This window comes from Scomber scombrus, chromosome 10 (genome assembly GCF_963691925.1).
Source record: "Scomber scombrus chromosome 10, fScoSco1.1, whole genome shotgun sequence".
In the NCBI taxonomy this organism is placed as follows: Eukaryota; Metazoa; Chordata; class Actinopteri; order Scombriformes; family Scombridae; genus Scomber; species Scomber scombrus.
The window spans coordinates 22,990,887-23,012,584 of record NC_084979.1 but is presented as its reverse complement, the minus strand read 5'-3'; the positions used below and the strand labels follow the sequence as shown (position 1 = coordinate 23,012,584).

General features: G+C 42.7%; 1 protein-coding gene across 4 annotated transcripts in view; it reads left to right on the top strand.

Annotated features, from left to right (window-relative positions):
- The window catches only part of LOC133987405 (ankyrin repeat and SAM domain-containing protein 1A-like), a 63,308-nt gene that overhangs the window by 18,721 nt on the left and 22,889 nt on the right, over positions 1-21,698 (top strand). For all 4 annotated transcript variants that reach the window (XM_062426764.1, XM_062426763.1, XM_062426765.1 and 1 more), the window contains 10 exons: positions 5,472-5,768; positions 6,447-6,522; positions 6,651-6,752; positions 6,852-6,938; positions 7,138-7,307; positions 7,566-7,628; positions 8,211-8,346; positions 9,244-9,287; positions 10,118-10,211; positions 13,882-14,375. In XM_062426764.1, the coding sequence (XP_062282748.1) occupies positions 5,472-5,768; positions 6,447-6,522; positions 6,651-6,752; positions 6,852-6,938; positions 7,138-7,307; positions 7,566-7,628; positions 8,211-8,346; positions 9,244-9,287; positions 10,118-10,211; positions 13,882-14,375 (1,563 nt within the window). The remainder of the gene's footprint in view (positions 1-5,471; positions 5,769-6,446; positions 6,523-6,650; positions 6,753-6,851; positions 6,939-7,137; positions 7,308-7,565; positions 7,629-8,210; positions 8,347-9,243; positions 9,288-10,117; positions 10,212-13,881; positions 14,376-21,698) is intronic.

Below are 21,698 nucleotides of genomic sequence, written 5' to 3'. Positions count from 1 at the left end.
TGGTATGTTAGCTTAAAATCATCTTTTAATTATCAAAATAGTCAATGTAAATTTTTGTCGATGTACTAATGGATTAATTGGGTATCGTAATTAATCAAAAAACAGTCCCAACACAATTTCCCAGAGCACAAATTAGGTTTTGGGCTATTTGTAAGACAAAACATGCAAAGATTTCTGACTTAAAATAGCAGAAAAATGTTCCATTTCTGCTTCTTAGATAACTTCAATGATTAAATGACTATCAGAATTGTTTTCATTTGATCAACTAATCCTTAAATTGGCTCCTTTCAGTACTAGAAAAATACAGAAAGACTTTTATATACTGTAGTTACTGTTACACAATCCACAGCTGGATAATACATTTTTTAAAACTGTGCATATCACTCTTACAAATTAAAAATGGTGAGGAAACCCTCTCATATATTTGAGGGATCCATGAATTGTATAATTAAACAAAAACTAGCAGGGTTTCAGATGACTGTGGACACTGGGCTTGCAGTGAACATGGGAAGCCCTTTGGCACAGTAGCTGCAACAGCTGCTCAGCCCACCCCCTCACCACCACCCACCACTACTACTACCACCACCAGGGGCCAGAGTGACGTAACCGCTGCCTCGCTCTGCTGCCAGCCAGCACATCACGTGACAGAGGTCACTAGTCAAACCGTGTTACCATCTCCCAGCCCCAGGTTGTGGGAATCATAACATCCATCGTTCTCCCCGTCACTGCGTGCCTCGTTTCCCCTCTCAGAATATTCTGTACCATGAAAACACAATGGAGTATAATCTCCAGATGTTCTAGGTTTGGCAAGTGTTTATCAATCAGCAGCCGACACCAGCGGAGATGTTAATCTCTTCTTGTTTGACATGCAATGAGGTCCAAATCAGGATGAGGTTTTATGCTGCATGTGGCACCACAGTAAAAAACATGTACTGTCCAGGAAATCTTGGCTGTGCCATATGAATTCTAATCCCTCTCCCAGCGAGGCTGCTAGTCATTGGTGCCATTTTGCGTAATAGCCTTCAGAGCTGTGTCTTGTTAGTACATGATTGTTTGACTGCTCACGTGGCCTGTGGTAGTACGCTGGAGATAAAGCTGATCCTGGTCTTTTATAGGGTGAGATTTCATGCTGGAAGTCACTGAGTCCTTATATAATAATATAAAAGTGTCACACAGAAAATCACACATTATTATAGTACTTATTATTATGGTTTTAAAGGGGGATTTTTTTTTGCTGCAGGGTCAGGTCGGTCCATTAAAATTTGTTTCAAACCACGCAGACTACACATTTTCAGTTCCTTTATGACAGACTGTTTTTTGCCTCTTAGGCTTGAATGTGAGAAGGAAACAATACGAACCCTGTTCCTGCAGTTGCGGAGGAGTAAATTGATTGTTATGAAGTTGTTGTTCAGGTTGTGGCTTATATCCATTAGCATGATCCTCCCATGACTTACAGTAAATAGATCATAAATGTTTCTGAAATTCAGATTACATTAAATTCAGTTACAAGCAATGCATCAAATATGTGATTACTGGCACCGACATGATAGATTTGTGTAATTGTGTGACTGTATCAATATATCATGTTTTAGAAGTTATGCACAGTGAAATTATACTTTTTATATAAGACTGAGTGGTTTGTTTGATCAATTTTGCAAATACTGTATCTATAAACATGCCTTATTATATATATACTTACAAGTTGTGTGTGTGTGTGTGTGTGTGTGTGTGTGTGTGTGTGTGTGTGTGTGTGTGTGTGTGTGTGTGTGTGTGTGTGTGTGTGTGTGTGTGTGTGTGTGTGTGTGTGTGTGTGTGTGTGTGGTATATCTCATTCCTCTGTGCCATAGCGCTCCATTGTTGTCCAAAAACCATGGCAATGAGCCACACCGTTGCACTGACTGACATGTTTGTTTGCAACAAAGAGTTTGATTACAGTCGTTTGTTTAGAAACGACTCCAAAGACAAATAACTATCAGATTTTAAGTCTCTGGAGAGTAGTTCTGTTTAAGGCAAGAAAACTCTAGCCATATCCTTCAAGCAGTGCTTCTCAGTCTTTTTATGTCAAGGACCCCTAAACTACCACAAATTAGTCCCCATTTGATACGATTTTGGCTTCTGGATGTTTATAGAAAGTGTATGAATAGATTAGTTTTTATTGTTATTGTACGATGTATAATGAGATTTTCAAAGGCATCTCTGCAGTATACTCGAGAGAATGTAGACAAGCCACTGCATCTGCCTGCGTCGCCATGTTCTCAGAATGACCAAAATCACACATTTTGTTATTGTGGGACCCCTTGTACCTCTTCGAGGACCCCTTGGAGTCCACAGAACTGACTTTGAGGACCACTGCTTTAGAGTGCAAAAAAAGAAAACCACTGTGATGGAAGTAGTTGGGAGTTGTTTGGGAGTTCCTTGAGAGGCCCTGAAGTGGAAGCACCCTGTATGAATAACACACTTAGCATAGCTTACATCAAAGGAGGTAAAGCAAGGCTCGATGTCACTTTGCTGCTTGTTTCCTATCAGTGACTCAAGTGTGTGGTCAGCCACGTTTAAAACCATCAGATGTTTGCTGACTCATTACTACACGGTGGGCCGACCGCTGCACTGGCAAGGAAGACACTTAACGTGATGACACTCATCGGTCCATCGGTCCGTCGAGTGTCTTTTGTCACTTCTGTTTTACATTGTGAGAAAACACTTCATGTTTAAATGATGTACACGTTTACAAAATTTCCACTGGCCTTTGTTTTGTCAGTTGTTTTGGATGCTTTGTTTAAATTTGTGTGCGCTAGATTTACTTGGATTACCACTGAGACAGCAGACCTGCATATTTGAGGAAGTGAATCATGCTGATGTAATCACAGCATGTATGTTTGCATGCTGAAGTCGTCTAAATACTCTGAGTATATCTCTTTAAAAAGCTGTGAAAAATGTTCAATGGTGCGTTAGAGATGAAAGGCGGCCTGCTCTCTTCATGTGGGGTCCTGCTGTTCCTCTGCAAGTGTGCATATGTGTGTACATGTGGGTTTGTTTTCAGACAAAGATATTGCAGAAAGGAGAAAGAAGTATTCAAATCCAAAATCACCCAGGCACTGAAAACTGAGAAAGGCTGTTTTAAACCCTTTTTTTCATTTGTTTTGTTCAGTTAAATTAACTCAAGTGTTTTGTTTTTTTCTCTCAGCGAGCCTCTTTTGACAGGCAGGTGTCGTTTTGTCTCTCCAAGCTCCACCTCCTTTCTCTCTGTTCAAGCTGTGACATGCTTTGCCAGAATAGTACAATACTCACTCTCTCTTTCTCTCATCCTGCTCGCTTCCTGTAACAATGAAGACGATACCTGCTGATCCCATCTGGCAGCAGGTCTTAGTGAACGTCAACAGAGACCTGTAAAAGTGCCCTCCACACGACGTCCCGTCTTCAGCGTCACAGCTGGCATGTTGCTCTGGGAGTCGCCCGTACTGGCATCATGCATGTCCATGTGGGGGCTTCTCATGCCAGCTGTCAGCCCCTTTGTAGGTGGCTCTGCGTGTCTGGAATGACAGACTCTCAGCATGTGTTTCCTCCTCCATAGCTGGCATTATCTGCCACACCCATTTCTGCACAATGTTGACTGGAGCCAGACAGCTCCATAGGCAGTATTTGCTTCTTGCCAGGAATCACATGTTTGTATTTCTGTCTCACCTTGATAGAGGGAGAGCAGTGATTGTTTCTGGGCTTTGGTTGCCACACACAGAGGTTTTTCTGTACTCCCTGATTTCCCCTTTTTTAGATATAACCCCACAGTCTTAGTTATGACAGTCATGTTGTCATTGTTTGCTAGTTCTCTTTAATTAGGAGGGAGAGTGTTCCCACGCCATCATCTCAGTTAAGCTCATGAGCTGCAGGGTTTGCCCCCTGCTGGCTGTTCATGGTAGGGAACAACAGTGTCAGAGGTTCTCAGGTCTATTAGACATTGATCTTGTTGCTGCATGTGAGTCTTTAGATCCAATAAGCACCACTTACTGAGTTTATAGTGTAATCACTGCTTTTTAATTGCTGTTTTGCCTGCTTGACTGTTTTTAGCTTGTTTTTCTACAATGCTGATTTTTTTCGGGAAACACATGTCAAAAGGCTACGTTGCAGAGATGACTTGTGCGCTGATAAATTATGCACAGGATTAATCCCTATACTGTATAATTAACTGTGATTATAATATGTAGTTTAACACCAGTCAATTACTGGCTGCTGATTTTTATACAAATTCTTACAGATTCATAGTCTTAACTATTTTCTGTCAACTCCAACTTGCACTTATTGGGTTAGTCAAGCTAATGTTAACAGATCTATAACATGTCGGAAAACAATGAAAAATGTTATTTGCCTTTTCTAAAGCCCAAAATACAACCTAAAATGTATCTGTCTGTCACACCCCAACACATTTAAAAAGTTAATTAATTAATTATGAAAATTGTTATTTATATAAGTTTTATTTATATATGTTTATTAATATATAGTATATTATTGTATAGAATAGTAATTGATCATTCTGGATTCCACACAATCCCGGGTTCCAGCTTCTTAAATTTGAAAATGTGCTTGTTTTCTCAGGCTTCTATGTAAACTGTTTATCTTTGAAGACAACTGCAATGGGGATAGATATTTTCAACTATCTAGATTCAGCCATCAGATTAATAGATAATGAAGATGATGCTGTTAATGTCACAATGACAGTATTCGATGTGTAAATGTATTTTTTGCTTTACATCACTATCATGCAATCGCTCTCTCTCAGTTGCAATACCACTTTCACTGCACATGCTCTGTACCTCACAGGCCTCACTCACATGTGGTTACAGTATGTGGAAATACAGCACTCATCTCTTCCCCCTGATTGTCTAAAGTCTAAAACTCTCACGATTGTTGCCTTTGGTTGTGCTCTGGTGAGAGAGCAACAATAGATGTGACAGCCTGTCCCGACAGGATGAGAGTAATGGGCCAGGTCTCTGTCTTTGTGTGACTTTACAATGCTTGTGTCGTTCCGACCTCGTGGCCAAGTGGCCCATGTCTCTGCTAATTCCCCACCTGCCTGGGTGTCTGTGCCCCTCTGCTAGCACCCCGCTGCCCCTGGCACTCAGTGCCTTCCTCAACACCTGTCCTCATTAGTCCATGTATGTCTGCCAGTCGTCCACCCAGCCCCCGCCTCTCTACCAGATATTCCCCTCAGGCCTCGCTATGTGCTTTATTGTGGTTGGTGCTTTTTCATGACCTTTTAATCTGCTAACATGACAGGCTTCTATGCACTGATTGGTTTAACCTCGCAATGACTCCACTGAGGCGCCTATTCTAACTCATTAACAAACATGAGTCAAACCATGTCCTTTCTCTTGTGATCCACTTAATCTCTTCTATTTTTCACCTGTTTCCTGTTTCCTTTGTATGTGTCTGTATCTGTCTCCTGTGCTGCTTCTCACATGTTCATCTGCCCACAACAGAACAATGACAACGAAACGCCACTGCACTGCGCTGCCCAGTATGGCCACTCCCGGGTGGTGCGGCTGCTGCTGGAGGAGCTGACAGACCCCACCATGAGGAACAACAAGTTTGAGACCCCGCTGGACCTGGCCGCACTGTATGGACGCCTGGAGGTAGTGAAGCTGCTGCTGAGTGCCCACCCCAACCTGCTCAGCTGCAACACCAAGAAACACACACCGCTGCACATGGCCTCCCGGAACGGACACCTGTCTGTGGTGGAGGTGCTGCTGGATGCTGGCATGGACATCAACTATGAGGTGTGTGTGTGTGTGTGTGTGTTTATATATGTGTGTGTGAACTTAAAGCTTCAGTTTGCAAGTGTTTCTTAATATGCTGTCATGGCCCAAATCATGTTGGGTAACTTAATCTGTTCTTGCAGCACTTCCTCTCGCTACTTCCCACTAAAGCTATTAGATTAAATGTAAAACGCTTAAGCTCTGCAAAAGAACTGCTGTGGTTTCAAAGCAGAGCCGGCCTTGCTCCCCCTGGTGGGCCCTGTGGCTCTGACTCTGTACCAAACTGTGCCATCCATCTGTCTGGAGATACTTTTCCCTTTACTCTGCCCTGCTTTCCTCTGAATCAAGGATAGGGAGTCTCTCCAGTGTCCTTCAGGCCCTGCATCCTGCAGGTTTCAATTAGCATGGCCTTGTGAGCTGGAAAATGATCTGCTTTGATTCCTCAACCACATAATTGTCAGTAGAGAAGTGGACCGAGTGGTGGGCATAAATAAGGCCATATCTGCTTTATTTCTTTGCTGTGCTGGAAAAGTATTAAAGCCAGTTTAAAAAAAAAGCCAGATCCACGTAGAAGTAGTGGAATGAAATAAACATGCAGATGTCACTGCTCTCCCCATTCATGTCTCACGTGGGTGTTTGTTCTCTCTTTGTCTCTTTGTGCCTCTGGCTCTTTGCGCTTTTGGTTTGTTTTCTACTCAGACGGAGAAAGGCAGTGCCCTCCACGAAGCGGCCCTGTTCGGGAAAACAGATGTGGTACAAAGACTTCTCAGTGCAGGTCAGACTTCTGTGCCCCGCAAGCAACATTTGAACATAACAAGACAATGAAGTACATTCAATTAATAAAAATCAGCGCAGAACGTTTTGACGGTTGTTGCACCGACTCTTCCTTTTGTCATTTGTCAGGTATTGATGTGAACATTGTTGACCAAAAGGGCCTGACAGCGCTGGATACTGTCAAAGACATGCCCTCCCAGAAGAGCAGACAGATAGCTGCTCTCATCCAAGGTAAAGACCATATGACCAAACGTGGTGAAATGTGGTGGGAAGCAACCACTCGATTTCACATTTACTTGCAGTGATTCAATCTCCTGTTGTCTATTGCAGGTCACATGATTGGAAAACCCCCTGACATTGACCTTCCTCCTCCACCAATCCCTCCGCCTCAGGAGAGTCCCAGCCCTCGGAAAAGGGGTAAGATTTACCAGATGTCCCAAGCTAGAAAGTTGAGTGTTTGTACAGTAGTAGCAGCAATTCAGTCAGCAGTTTCAACAGGAAACAGTGAGCAGGAAAATGCAGTAAGAGGTAGTTATCCATTTCTTTCAGCTAAGAACTTGCTTCTCTTTTATGTGTTTTTTGCATCTAATTTCTACCTTTTAAAACTGTGTTATAGGTGATCTAGAGAAAATGAGTGAGTTGATCTCTGGGCTGGCCCCAGGGCCCGAGGAGGAGAGTCCATATGAAGCTCTGTTCGAAGCCACCTCTTGCCACTCTCTGGACAGCCTCACCAGCGGCAAATCCTCTGACAGGGACTCTGGACGGCCAGATAGTGAAGCTGGCAAGGTGAGCAGCAGTTTAACTGAAACCCACCATCTCACACATACACACACACAGTGAGTTTGTCACAGGGGAATTATAAGAGATGAAATGCAGAGCTCCCACTAGAGGGTGATAGTGGTCCTTTCTCCACATAACCCCTCCAGCAGTACACTTCTTGTGGTGCATAGTGGATTTACAATGCATTTCTTAACTTTGTTTTTTCAATTAACCAATTATTAGCAACCATATGTTTATTCATCCTATATTTTGCATAATTTACAGAAAGATCGCCTGGTTCACTCATCACATCCTGGCCCTGGTCATGAAGAAGAGATGAGCTCGGAGGTGAGGAGCTAAGATCATAAAGCTGGGAGAAACATGTTGCCATCTAACATCACATATTCTCATATTTACTGTTTTGAGCACCCAATTACTGAGCATGGTGGTACGACTGCCTTTAAAAGTTAGTTCCTCTGAGACTTTGGACAAGGTTTGTTAGCACGAAGTCACAGGGTTGTTGGAAAATGATTATCTGCCACTGAGAATGCCAGAGCTTTTTAGCCACGATCCCTTTCATGACTATTCTCTTCGCGGCCGCCGCTCGAATCAAATGACTTCTTAATAAATATTCATCTGAGTGCGGCATGGGATACAGACAGAAAGAGGGAGAGAGTAGCGAGGTGGAAAAGGAGTGAAGACAAAATCACAGAACTTGCCTGGCTGACCGTAGAGGATGCACTGTGAAATTACATTAGAGAAGGACATGTTCCATTTTTTAATTTTCCTCACTGAAGAAGACATTTGCATTAAAGTATAACATCCACACCAGCTTTGGTGAATACTCAACAACAAGTCGTCTGTGCTGTGTATTTTATTCCCGCCCTAACGTTCTCCTTGCCTCTGCTGTTTTTGTTTCTTTTCCTGCAGGCCTTGTACATTAACAGCAGTATCGATGAGCGAGGAGAGACAGCGGCTGAGGAGGAAGAGGATCACACATATGAGTTGTTGCTGACTGCACAGACCAAAGTCCCACTGCCCAGCCATGAACCCCGATCTCACAAAGGTAACTGTGTGCTGCTTAAGATGTACAGAATAGATTATAATGTACAAAGTATACATTAACAGTATTTATTTGTTAACATGAGAGTTTTATGTCTTTAGAGCCTTTCCTGGGTAAACTCTCTCCTCCACTATATACTTTGCACTTACCACACATTGTGACCCCTAATTTGTGGCAGGATTATATTAAAATTGCGAAACCACCATGATCATTTTCCCAAACACTTTTTTAAAGCTACACTACTCCCTACACACACACGGTCACCCCTTGCCATGACGGTGTACGCCTCGTATATCAGCAGACCCTCCTTAGTTGTGGCTGGTGAATGGCACCGTGTGTAATTGGATTAAATGGGATTAAATTAGGAGGCCATTTTGATCCTTAGCTGTTGATGTAGATGTTTTAAAACCATCCCCTTGGGCCTTTCAGCTTAGTCAGCATCACTAGCAACGTTAGGAAACGCCACCGAGCTGAAGGGTCTGAGTTAAATCGCTGATGTCATCGCGCACCCCTTATGTGGATAAATGATGGTATTGGAAAACAGGAAATTTTGGCAGTTTTTCTTCTTCCACTGTGGAGTTGGACAGAAATGTTAAATGATTGGTTTTTCATCTCTTTTAAAACAGCTTCATCATGTCTGCATGCCCAGCGCTGTTTAAATGGCAGAAACATAAATCTAATGTCTGTCTTGAGCTGCAGCCTGACAATTCACTCTGCATAAAACATGATCTTATTATACATCACTTTCACATCCTCCCAGCATAACGTCTCTCCTGACAATCAGAACCGGTAATACATCGTCTGTAACTCTGAAGAAGTGTTGAGTAATTGAACTCTGAATGGACCGAGATAAGACTTCATTTATCTATGTCCTAACTCTTCTTTCTTCTGTCTCCTTAGATGAAAAAACCACTATAAAGTCTTCCAACAGTGTCCTACCTCAGGTATATGTGCATTCTTCCTTTCATCCTTCTCATGTCTTTATATTTCATCCCCACATCAAACAATAAGTTACATTTTGGCAATAGTTTTTTATGCCTGCCAGCTGCCAAATCCCTTTGTAAGATCTTTACTTGTGCAAGCTGTAGGGATGGACAGTCAAAGAAAAAAATCTCAGCTGCATTTTGAATTGCATATTAGGCGCATGACCATATGACCAAAGCAGGATAAATGATAATAATAATATATAAATATGACAGTCATATGAGATTGAGTCATATGTCAGCAGAAGGCAGTTGCTGTCTTAAACCAGCCCTCATAAGTTACATAACTAACATAACTAAGTCTAAACCCGCCTGCTCTATTTATTGTCAGGTCTTATTTTATTGGCTTTTTATATTTATCATCCAGTTAGCAGCTTTCATTATTGCTGCCACCCACCCACAATCCCACCTGCTGCCCACAATATCAGCTCACATCTTTTATTTCATGCTCCTATTGGATTAGCTGTGCTCCTCAGCTACCTAATCATAACAAACGAGCAGCATGGTGTCCTCTGTGCTCTATACTGCAGCCTCTGGAGTCAAGACACATCATGGTTGATGTATGCACAACCGCCACCAGTACTTTCATGCAGGGAATCAATGGGATAACGTGTTTGGTTCATGTTACACTAGCTAGATAATTAGGTGGGATTATTAATGAGATAACTGGGCCAAGATTAAGCTGGCTCTAATACGATTGCCTGGCAACCCAGAAGACGTTTGGAAGCTGCGTTTTGATTGGCAGGTTGGAGTTAAACTCAGCACTTTTCTGCTTCTCTGTTCCACTTCAGCGTAAACCCACTGCTCCAAACGACCTCAGAGGCCCGAGCAAGACGAAAGACAGTCTGCACCCTCCTGGACGGGCGGGCCCACGGGCATCAAGAGGTGAGTTTTACCCTCTGTCCTCAAATTGTTGCTGCTGGTGATTCTGTGAGGGTAAGGAAAGATGGAGTGAACGTATCAGACTTAAATCACAAGCCAAGCATGTCAATGAAATGGGAGAAATGCATTTAAGTTTGCAGGGGGAGATGGGCTGGCTCAGATTAGTGCTGCCAGGGAATGCATGATTGGCATTCTCGAGCAGCACAGCGGATTTGGCTTGTTGGGCGCAGGCTGATTGACATTCCTTGGCAAGTGGGCAAGACTCATTTCGTTGCCAATATGAAACAGAATTCTTGATCAGATGGTGACATTCCTATCTCAAAGCCACATCCCCACCTATAGCTGGATGTGCCATGTTATCCAGTTGAGTATGGAGCAGAGGTGAGGAGCATAGCTTCTGGGTTTTTGCTGACATACATACAGATATCTTTAATAAATCATTATTTTTGGAGCATGTTTGCGGAAGGAACAGCAGATAAATGCATGTAGGCAAGATACTAATGTTGCACCCTCACAGTAGGAGCCAGTCACAAATGATTTACAGAGCGACTGCAGAAACATCTTCATAGTAGGTCTAACTTTACAAATTTATAAAACATGTGAACTTGTTTAACTGTAATGTACTGATTTATTACATGGAAGTACATGTTGACATCTTGATATATAACTGGTGGATTTGTGCAAATAAACCTCAGATGTTGAAGCGTAATGAGCTTAAACATTTAAGTTGAATTGATGTTTAACAAGAGCAGCACCCGTATTTGTGGAAAATGTTTTGCTACAGGGCCAAAGAATTAGTAAGTCAAGTGTCATAATCATTGTTAACATATTGTAAGGGTTGAGGGATGTGTGAAAAACTTCCAGAAGCACAAAAGGCGTCTTTTCTCCTGCCTTCCAGTCCTTAGTTAGATCAAGTTCCTACTCCCCTTTCCCCTTTTAAAACCACAAAACCACAAGTTGGGTGTATATATAAATATTACTTTTTCTTCTCTTTTCTGTTCTTGCACAACAGCAAGTTAAAGCTATAGTTCCCACTTCTATACATAGCATACTTAACATAAACCCAGACAACTGTCTCAGCCTAAATGTTTACTTCTGCTCATGTCTATATGAATTTTATTGTTATTGAGACAATCTGAGATTTGATTTCTTCCCCCCGTGTGGGATTCCAGGGACGGGAGCTCGGCGTGATCTGCAGCAGGTGGAGGATATATGCATGGTCAGCAATATCATAGTGTTCATCATGTGTCACAAACACTTTGCTGTTCTCAGCAGGAATATAGTGTTTCCCAACAGATTTGCACCTCTACATGGTGTTTTATAGAGTTTCCAGGGGATATTTCTCACGAGTAGTAATATCTTGTGATTTACACAGACAATAACAGACATATGGCCTCCATAGTAACACAGTTATGTACAGCAATAATAAAGAAGCAAACCCCAAAATCTGGTTTGGAATCTTTAAGGCTATCTTTATTTTATAACTCGCTGCTTTTCATCATACTTGTTGAGCAGCTTTTACAGATTTTGTTCCCCTGTTGTGTCTTAAAACACTCTATCGTTCATACAAAGCTTTTAATGGCTGTTTCAAAAATGTACAGTTGTTTGTAATGCTGTAATCGAGTGCAATGCACCAGAACTTCAACAGATGGATGCAGAAGGGCTATGAATAGAAAGCATCTGTTATTTATACATGCTATATGTACTACATGAGTAACGAGTAACTACAAATATTTAACCAGATTTGCATATTTTTTTTTGTAAAGTTACATGCTATTATGTATTGAATATGGCAACATGCTGGCTCTCAGAACCATATTGACTGGCCTTGTCAACAGAGGTATTAGTTTACTTGCTTTACTGTAAATGTCCACATATCAATATGATGGGCTTAAGTTCCTTATTGACTTTCTGCAGTTCATGACCCCGGAGTTGAAAATGTCCTCCCATCTCATAAAAACAGTGTAGATTTTTCCACAGGCAGGGCATAAATTGACTTTGGGCTATGTAGATGGGGAAGTGACAGCCAGCACCGGCACTGCAGGGTCTGCAAAACAAACATGACATCATTCAGAAGATATGAAGCTCACAGTGCCAAACCAAATACTCATCCCACCTCTGCGGTGACCTCACCCATCTGTAACAGCCGCATCAACATTACATTATGTCTGTACACATTTTACACCATAAACGTGTCTGAGCAGGGGGTGCACTGGTCCCGGCAAGAGTTAACGCCGTGTGAGATTGTTGGAACCACAGTGATGTGCTCATAGGGCGTTCACACTCCCTAGCTGCCAAGGAGAGGGTGGGTGTTTGGCTGTGGTCCTGACATATGTGCGCAGTACACTCACTCACCTCTTCTCTTATAACACACACATACACCCACACACATTTCCTAGATCCAAGTGTTCAGCAACTTGTGAAAGGGGGAGTTCAAGGCGTTGTTTGTCACACTGGCTCACTGCAAATGGCCCCTGAAACGGTAATGAGGCAGTTGTGGATGAACTCGGACTCAGCTTTACAAGTCAAACGGTTGAATGATACGATTTTCCTCTTCCCTCTGTAGATATGACTCGTTTGATGTTTTTCATCTTTGAACAGCAATTTGAGAGAAAGCAGAGCTGAGCCAGCCGCCTGTTGGGTGAAGGACAAACTATAAAGTGTTGCAACAGGTCACTGCTTTCCCTGTGGTGTCACTGCCCCAAATTCCCTGTCACCAAACACCCTGACCCTGTCACCCTGGCGGAGACAGTCCGCACACACACACACACACACACACACCCCACACACATACACACACTCCTTTACCATGTGTCACAGGTCTAATTATCAAGAGTCTGGCTGCTGGAGGATGGGACGATTCAAATTTCCATTCCTGAGCCACCATTAGTGTCTAGAATTAGAAGTCAGAATACACAGAGGGGCTGCTGGTCACACGGCAGACAACAACACGCCATCAATGCAGCGCAACGGAAGGAAGACGGCTACAGACCCAGACTCAGACTTCAACACTGCAGCATTGATGACAACAGGCACCGTCATGCTGTGGTTGATTTGATTGTGGAAAAGAGGCTTAGGTGGCAGTAATTCCTCAGGGAGAGGGAGGAGGAAAATCTAATTGTTTTTAATTGCACTTGCCATTCTGTCTCATTAAGGAGTTGTTTTTCTTGGACAAGGCAGCCGACGTAAGTTTTTCTCCTCCTTGTGATATTTCAGAGACTTCTTGTTCATTATTTTTTCTGTTTTCTGGTATATCTGTTGTGTTTGTAGTAATGTGTGTGTGCATGAAAGTTTAGTCAGCAGTTTGGGGAATGGACCTAATAGACCAGTGGGCCTGCGAGGTTGAAGTTAGTGACAAAGATGACTGTAACTTAGATAATAGCCCGTTACAAAATACAGGCACTGAGGCACCAGCAGATAGTTGTCAGACGGCTGCAAGCTGGGATTGGAATTCTGTTATTTCTCCAGCCAACATACGCCTTTGCTTTTCTCCAATTCCTCTCTCTCCCTCCTTTTCTCTCCGTCACTCCTGGTAGGAAACAGTTACAGATCTGTTTCAGGGCTTGTGTGGGCGGTTTCTTATTAGCCCTCCTCTGAGGACCTGCCCCTCAGTCAGAAATCCACTTTCAAGCCCTCGCTAACTACACTGACTTTGTTCAATCTTTTTCTCTAGATAAGTCCCAGCTCAGCGAGGATCAGGAAGCAGGTGTCCCAGAGCAGTTCACCGGCCTCCTGCACGGATCATCCCCTGTGTTCGACTCCCGGGAGGAGCCCCTTAGACTTCCAGGTGCTCTGCCACCCAGCCAGGGCCAGCCAGAGTCAAGAGGATCTGCCAAAGCTAAAGAGGAAGTAGCAGCAGCTGCACCGCCACCCAGCCGTCCCAGTATGGCCGCTATCCTGACAGACTGTGATCCAAAGGCAATTTATGCGACTGTGAACAAGGAGCCCAGGGACTCAGGGGCCGGGGCAGTGTCTGCTGGCAGGATGCGCCCTCCTGGGGACCTGAAGCTGGCACGCAGCCTCTCCAAGTCAGACTCAGACTTGCTTGTGTCACCTCCTAGTGAGGAGGAAGGAGGACTGGGAAACCGTAGCGAGTCTGTATCTAACTGTAGTACTGGCAAGAAGAGGCTTGAGAAATCTCCATCTTTCACGTCAGAATGGGACGAGGTAAGTGTTCAGTCTCACCGTGTCCGGCCCGTGTTACTGTGTGCCATTTGGTGCTGTTTTGACCATTCACTTATATCAAATGTTAATTGTTTAATATGTGCAAAAGCTGCAGTTTCATCAACAGTTCAGCTATGAAAAGTTTCATCAGAGCTTTAAAAAGGAAATGAGATCAAACAGCTATAAAAACAGTTGTTTGACAAGCGGAATGAACACAGATACAAAACATGCAGAAAAACACACTGAAACTGCTGCTGAATTCAATAAGTCATTGTCATGAAAAGCCGTAGGGAGCAAAGTATTAACATTTTGTGGGGTTGCAGGGCATTATGGAGCCATGCTATATCAATTTACCAACTCATGGATAATATTAAATCTCTTATTCAACAGTAGACTGAAACCATGAATCCAAATGTGCACAGAATGAGCACATTGTCAAGGATTCCTCACATTGTTTTCACAAAGCTCCACTTGTTAGGCCTTAAGTCAGCGTGTGTTAAATCCAAATAGCATTTGCAGCCTCAAGACATTTGCCCACAACTACAAAATCAACAGAATAAAAACCTCAGTATTAACTGCAAACACCTCTGTTGACTGCAGAGAAGTTAAACAGAGACTTTCTTCTCGCTCTGTCAACTCAAATCCCACCTGTTGTCCTAACGAGGACACTGTATAATTTGATATAGACCTTGTTTTACAAATATGATGATTATATTGTGAAGTGTGTTTGTAGAAGTGATAGCATTTAGATTAGTACAGATAATTTCTTCAGAAGTGTATTTTTGCTGCTTATGTTAAACCAATTTCAGCATAATTCCGTATTGGAAATTTAACTCGGCGTCATATTGTTGCTTTTTTATTTCCTCAATCCTGTCTTGTGTTTGTTATCGCAGCGGGTACTCACGACTAAATATACCCCCCTTCCCACTCAGCACTTTAATGCTTTGTCTGGGACACAGATAAAAAGCCCGAGTCGTCCTCTCTCAGAAAGAGGAGATTAGAGAAGACAAGAAGATGGGGATAAAACGAGCGAGAAGCCGTGAGACTAAGACAAAAGACGGAGATTTGGGAATTGAGATTCAGAGAGAACATAGGAGCTGCAGATCTCTTTCCCCTCAGTTCCTGTCTCCTCCACTTGCAAAGGCTTCAGACTCCAACCTGAGTCTCTGCGGAGAGGGGCAACCCGTCATAAAAACACAACACGCAAACAAGACACTGAACAAATATCGTTATCTCAATATAGTTTCCTCAAACTCTCCCCACCTCCCTGAATTTATGGGACTATTACTCTGCTTGACATACAGAAGTAAAAAAGAATGATAGGTCAGCATATTTTCAACACAGTAGTAACTTTTATGGACTGTGAGATTAAAGCATATATAAAAGTGGATGAGCAGAGGTACACACAGTCTGAGCAATTGACTTCCTGTTTATTCTATTTGTCTCAGTCATTTTCCCTCGTATTGTTTACTCAGCTCCGTTTCTGTTAATGAGAACATCTCTGTAACAACTCTCCCACACTGCTGCACCCACAGCGCAGCCCGGTCCGTGAGCGATGACTCGCACGTTGCATTGATGGAGCCAGACCACGGAGAGCGAATCATGGGCTCAGATAGCACTAATGCCGTCTCTCCACAGTGAGGAGATCACATTGCCGCCTAGTTGTTCCTTTACCTGACCCTGTCAGAAGAGCTGCAGAGAGCAGGGATGATGGCAGCTTTGAGGTTGATATCTCGGCTGCTGTCGGCTGTGGTTTCCGCGCAGGTGGTCAGGGTTGCTCCCCTTGATCACCTCAATAACCTCTCCAGGCCAGATTTGAGGTTGATGTTATTCTGTAGAGGAAAATTAGATTAATAATAATAATAATAATAATAATAATAATATCTATGTTTTGCGAGATTGTGATGTGCTGAGATTTTTGCCACATCTGAACTGTGTTTGGGTGAACACAACATAAAGTCAATCTAAATGATTTATTATTATTGCATTACCACATACTCTTTATTACTTTCTCAGTAGAAATCACATTTAGATTGCTTCTGTAATTAGCTCATTTACTCGTCTATGAAAATATGACTTCATTATTTGTCAGTTGCGTGCTACTGTAAACTGTTCCAGATGAGTTGATGTTGCTGCAGTTTATTACCAGATGATCACAGACGTTTTCCAATTACTCCACAGCGAAGAGGATGTAGTTGAGGAGAGGGTCTTTTTAGGGGCTACAAACTGACCTGGTGTTCATTTTTCTATCTTGAAATACCTTTGTCAACGCTTTTGTCCCATTTTTAGTTGCAGTCAGAGGCAGAGGGGCCACACAAGGCCTCTTACAGAAGCTAGCCAAAGTTCAAAACACTTTCCTACCCTGAAGGCAAAGCACAGCACCAGGACAGCATGACTCATTCAGTCTTATAGAGACAGTGTAACCTTGTCCTTGAATTTTATATCCGTGAGCACCACAAGGAAGAGTTTCGCTTTGATCTTATTCAGCATTGCCAGACGGTTGCAAACAGCAGGAACATACCTTTAGTTTATGTTTTGACAAAGTTTGCCAAGGAGACACTGAAAAGTGTTTTATCAGAAGCTACCAACAAAAACTCCATTATAGTGTAAGTGTCCAATACAAGCCAACACCACACAGAGTTTGTTGAGTTTAAGGCTGCAACTATTGATTGTTTTTATCACCAATTAATCTGATATTATTTTCTTGATTAATGACTGATTAATGAATTGTCAGGAAAAAGTGAAAATTAGCTCTTATAATTTCCCAAAGCTCAAGGATATGTATTCATGTCTTTTTTAGTCTAACAACCAGTCCAAAACACAAACATATTCAGTTTACTGTCATTTATGATGAAGTGATGAACAGTAGCGAATCTTTAAAATTACTAAAATAATTGATTATCAAAATATTCCATTTTTCTGAAAAGCAATCAACTAATTGTTGCAGCTGTAGTTAACAGTAGTACACTGTAGAGTGTAATCTCATTTTGAAATTATTTTTTTAACATTCAGCAATATTTTATTAAACTATTGGTTGTTTTATCTTTAAAGTGAAAAATCCAAAGCAAGACATACAGAGCTGTTATGACACTGCTCCGGAGACACTGTCCTCTCTCTGTCCTCTCTCTGCAAAACGATGTGGTCCGATGAGGTAATAAGGTCAATAGAAAGGAACATTTTGTCTGCTTGAATCTTTAAATTTCCCCTTTGAAACTTTCTGGTCACAGGTCTGGCTCTGTACAGTCTTAATTATCCAGTTTAAGGGACAACTCATCTCCTCAGACTGTACCTGAGGGATGTGGCCTCAGAGAGCGTGACAGGATTAAGGCAAGCATGACATTACTTGGTTACCGGAGATTCCTGCTCTTCCCTCGATGTCCTCAATGGCCAGTTTTTTTATCTTGGATGGAGCTCCTCTGTTCTCCCTGGTGCATCTGCATAGATAAACTGAATAGTCCAAGTTGAGAACTGATCTGGTTGTAAAAGAAAAAGAGAGTAGAGGACGATGCAAAAACACAAGGTCCTCTAACATATCCTCCCATGTGGCAGCACAACAGGCTTCTAACAGAAGAGGAGATCCTAACAGTGAAGGGGCGATCCACTTCAGGCAATGGCCTCATTTGCTCTCTATGAGTGTCTCCCTGAGTGAAGTGGTCAGCTTTAAGTTGATCTGAATCCCTAAAGGCTTTTTTTCAAATCTTAAAGTAGGCTGCTGGCAAAGGGCTTAACATTTCATCCTTAATTATTCATTTATCCCTCAGGAGTGCATTATATTTACCATGCAGTCTGTCAGTCACAAAATAAGATTGTTTTGGAGGTATACTAACAATGCACTTGACCTTGAAAAAAATGTATGGTTATGCTCTGGTTGTCAGTACATCTCCACCCCAGAGGAGGCTGCAAATCATGTATTCTGCGCCTGATGGATCCCATGTATGTATAGGTGTCTTGTCATGCTTTCTGTCAAGGCTGTGTATATAGACTATATTTGTGTGTGAAGCAGCCTGTCAGCCAGAACAATAGATATCACATTCATGAAAGAGAGCCGTGGTGAATTTGTAATGTAAGCTGCGATGTACAAAAATTGAGCCTCACAGCCTCAAAAAGGGTGTTATGAAGAAGCAGATTGCAGTGGCAGCTTTCCTAATGGCATTGATTGCATGATTTAGCATTTTTTGACACTGTTTCCAAATGAGATTTTGTATTTTTGATTCATAATGAGTTGTTTAATAGAAGCAGCTGATGCTTGCATTGTTGTTTTGCAGCCTGTTAGGATTCTCGAAGCAGATACTGCTTTCAAAAGGCAATTTCCTTTGTCCAATTTAGGGGCCTTATTTAATGTTAATGAACTCAGAAGTCCATTTCTTCTCACTTGAATAGTGATTCAGATGTCCGGAGTCCTGTGCTGAAAGTTAAAAAAAAAAATTCTTTCTTCTCTTTCATTCAGGGAATAAGCTTGCATTTGCTTGAAATGGAAATCTTCACGCCGCTGATGTAAAGTGCATAGCAAATGAGAGGAGTGTGTGGGGAAAAGTCGTTAAAGTTTGATTGGGTGTAACCTATCCTGCACTCCTTGTAATGATGCTGGGAGGGGCCTTTGAAAATTGAAAAGTCCCTTCTCTATTCGGTCTCTCTCTTGCCCTCTGCTTGGCGCATATCACTTCATCCACAGTTGTTTTCTTTAGTGTTGCTTTCTCCGAGATTCTGTGGCAGCCATCTTGCCGGTCATGACTGGCTGCTATGGAACACTCTACTGAGCTGTGTGACAGCATCTGGGCGAGAGGGGGTCCCAGGAAATTACCAAACCCGCCCCCTAATTCAAACAATCCCCTTTTTAAAAAAACATCTTTTTCTTCTTTTAATCTGGTTTACTAAATATTCCCGTTCTCACACTCTCTTCCCTTTTCTCTTTATATCTATACCCTCCCCGCCCCCCCTCTCCTTTTCGTCACACGAGCCTGCACACACACCCTTGGATACACTGCCTCTGGTTTCAAGACAAGGAGGATTTGACTTGCATGAGGTCTTGGCCTATGCATCTCTCCATTTAAGGAGCTCTGACTGTGTGTGTGTGCGCCCTACGTGCGGGTGTGTGCTGGTGTGTAAAGCGCATGCTAATGCGGGGTTGGTCTTGGTCCTTGGGATCAGACTGAAGATGACAATCCAGGGGGCACATTGTGTGGGCCAGCAAACTGAGCTCCACAGATGGGAGGAGGAGAGAAAGGCAGACAGAGAGCTGTAAGACAGAGACAGAAGGAGAGGGCTGCCATCCACTGCCCCACTTCACTTTTAACTTCATTTTCGAATCGCACTCCACAGATCCAGTAGCCACTATGAAACCAGCTTTTGTGAGTATTGATTCCCTTACAGGCAGCAGCTCCACTGGAGGCTCATAAATCTTATCTACCTGCCATAAATGAATTGAATGGGAAGATAATTGATGCTTTCTAGCATTTCTGTGGATATTATATTCCTTGTATAGCCGGCTTGATAGGTTCTTGCTGATTGAAGCTTGTTGCTTGATTTGCTAAGTACAGCACAATGAAACGGGGAAAAACCTGAGCCTGTCCCTTCTGTTGTCTTTTCTACTTCTGAGCGCGTTCTTTAAAAGTGAATCCTCTGTGGCATTTTAAACTGCGGGCATTTCTTGGTTCCTTTTTTGCTTTCTTGTGTTGCCACGCTCGTAAACTCAATGCAGATTTTGGGTTACTTTTATTTTCTGTGAGGAGAAAACTGGCCTTGCTGTTTGGTTTTTTTTGGGTTTTTTTTGTTTGAGAGTCTAATGTAGTTGACCTGCTGAGATCAAACCAAACTGTGGGTGTGTGTCACAGCCCAGTGCAACCAGCAGGGGAAATCTATTCTCTAATCCCCAGCAGCAGGAACACAGGAGCACCACAGGGGGCTGAGACATGCAGCCACTACTTAGCTTTCCTCCAGTCTAGTCAGTGCTTCCTGTTCTGTGTTGTACAAAGGATTTCAACTCTTTTCAACTTAATGGAAGAGATATATTTCTACATCCTTTTTTAGGGGCGAGTTTGCAAAGTTATGTGGGAGGCACATTGTTCCTAAAAGCATAAGCGTGACATTGGGCTATTTCAGGAGAAAGTTGATGGGACTGCTGACAGTGCTTTGTCCCACTGTGGCATTGAGGTGTTGGCACCTGTTTCAAACTGAGGGTTGTTTGCGTTTCCCTTGACACCATTCAGTAGTCCATAGTTTTCATCCAACCACTGTTTTGGTGCCAGCTTGCCAATTTGAGGCCGGTGGTCTGGGCACACACTCTCTGCAGCAGCCTTTTTGTTTCACCCTGAACGAGCTGTGCCAGGCGTCCTTTAGCTCTCCATTCACCCTCCTCTCTTAGCTTCAACTGTGTATTGTTTGAGTTTTTTAAAGACTAATAAGAGAAACGGTAAAGGAGCAGTCAAGTTATTCTTCCACTCAGTCATCGTAGACCAGCAGGCCTGCTGTGAGATGCATGATAAATAGCTTTATGAGTCTTTAATCACACGCTGACTGCCTCTCATCACTGTTAGCTCTTCAGCTGTTGACCTCCACCCTCGCCAGTGACTTTTGACCCCGCTCATTGTATCTCCTCGCTCGTAGTGAGCCTCCCTCACAATGGACGCCTCTCCATTTCAGCACTCTGTATTGATCTGATCCTGCAGCACAAAAAACACATTCCCCTCTCTCTCTCTCTCCCCTCTATTAATTCTCATGGCACCAGGCTTCTTAGTCCTCGGCCATGTAATTCAGAGGGTTTTTTTCTTGTTGTGGAAGTGTTTTACCTTGAGGAAATCACTGGGTCGTGTCCTCTGATAAAGATATATTTACCCTGCTCCAACACTATATCACACCTGCCTTTCACGGTGGCTGCTCCTAAATCTCATTGGACCAGCTAGTATTCCCTTTTCCATTATACTAGACAGGGGAAGCTGATACACCAATGCAGGTGTGTGTGTTTTTTGTTCTTAAATCCATACTTTGAGTGTATTTAAATGAGAAAGCTTGCTATGCTGACCTTAACGGTAGAGTGAGTGTGTTTAAAATGCAACCATTCTTTTCTCATTTCTTTCTTCTTATACACAGAAACTTGAGGCATTCAGAAAGGTATTCTTAGGTTGAGGTACTGCAATGGAGGGACAGAATATTACAGCCTTTCCTTTGATGTATAAAAGTACATTGGGATATCTTATCTCCATAGAGTCAAAGAAATTGCCTTGGCAGTTGAATTGCATGTCTGCTCCTTATTGTGCCTCCTCTGCTCATCGCTCAGGAGTGATGCCACCGACAGGAGCATTATCCTTCCTTCAGTACAAACCTCGGCCA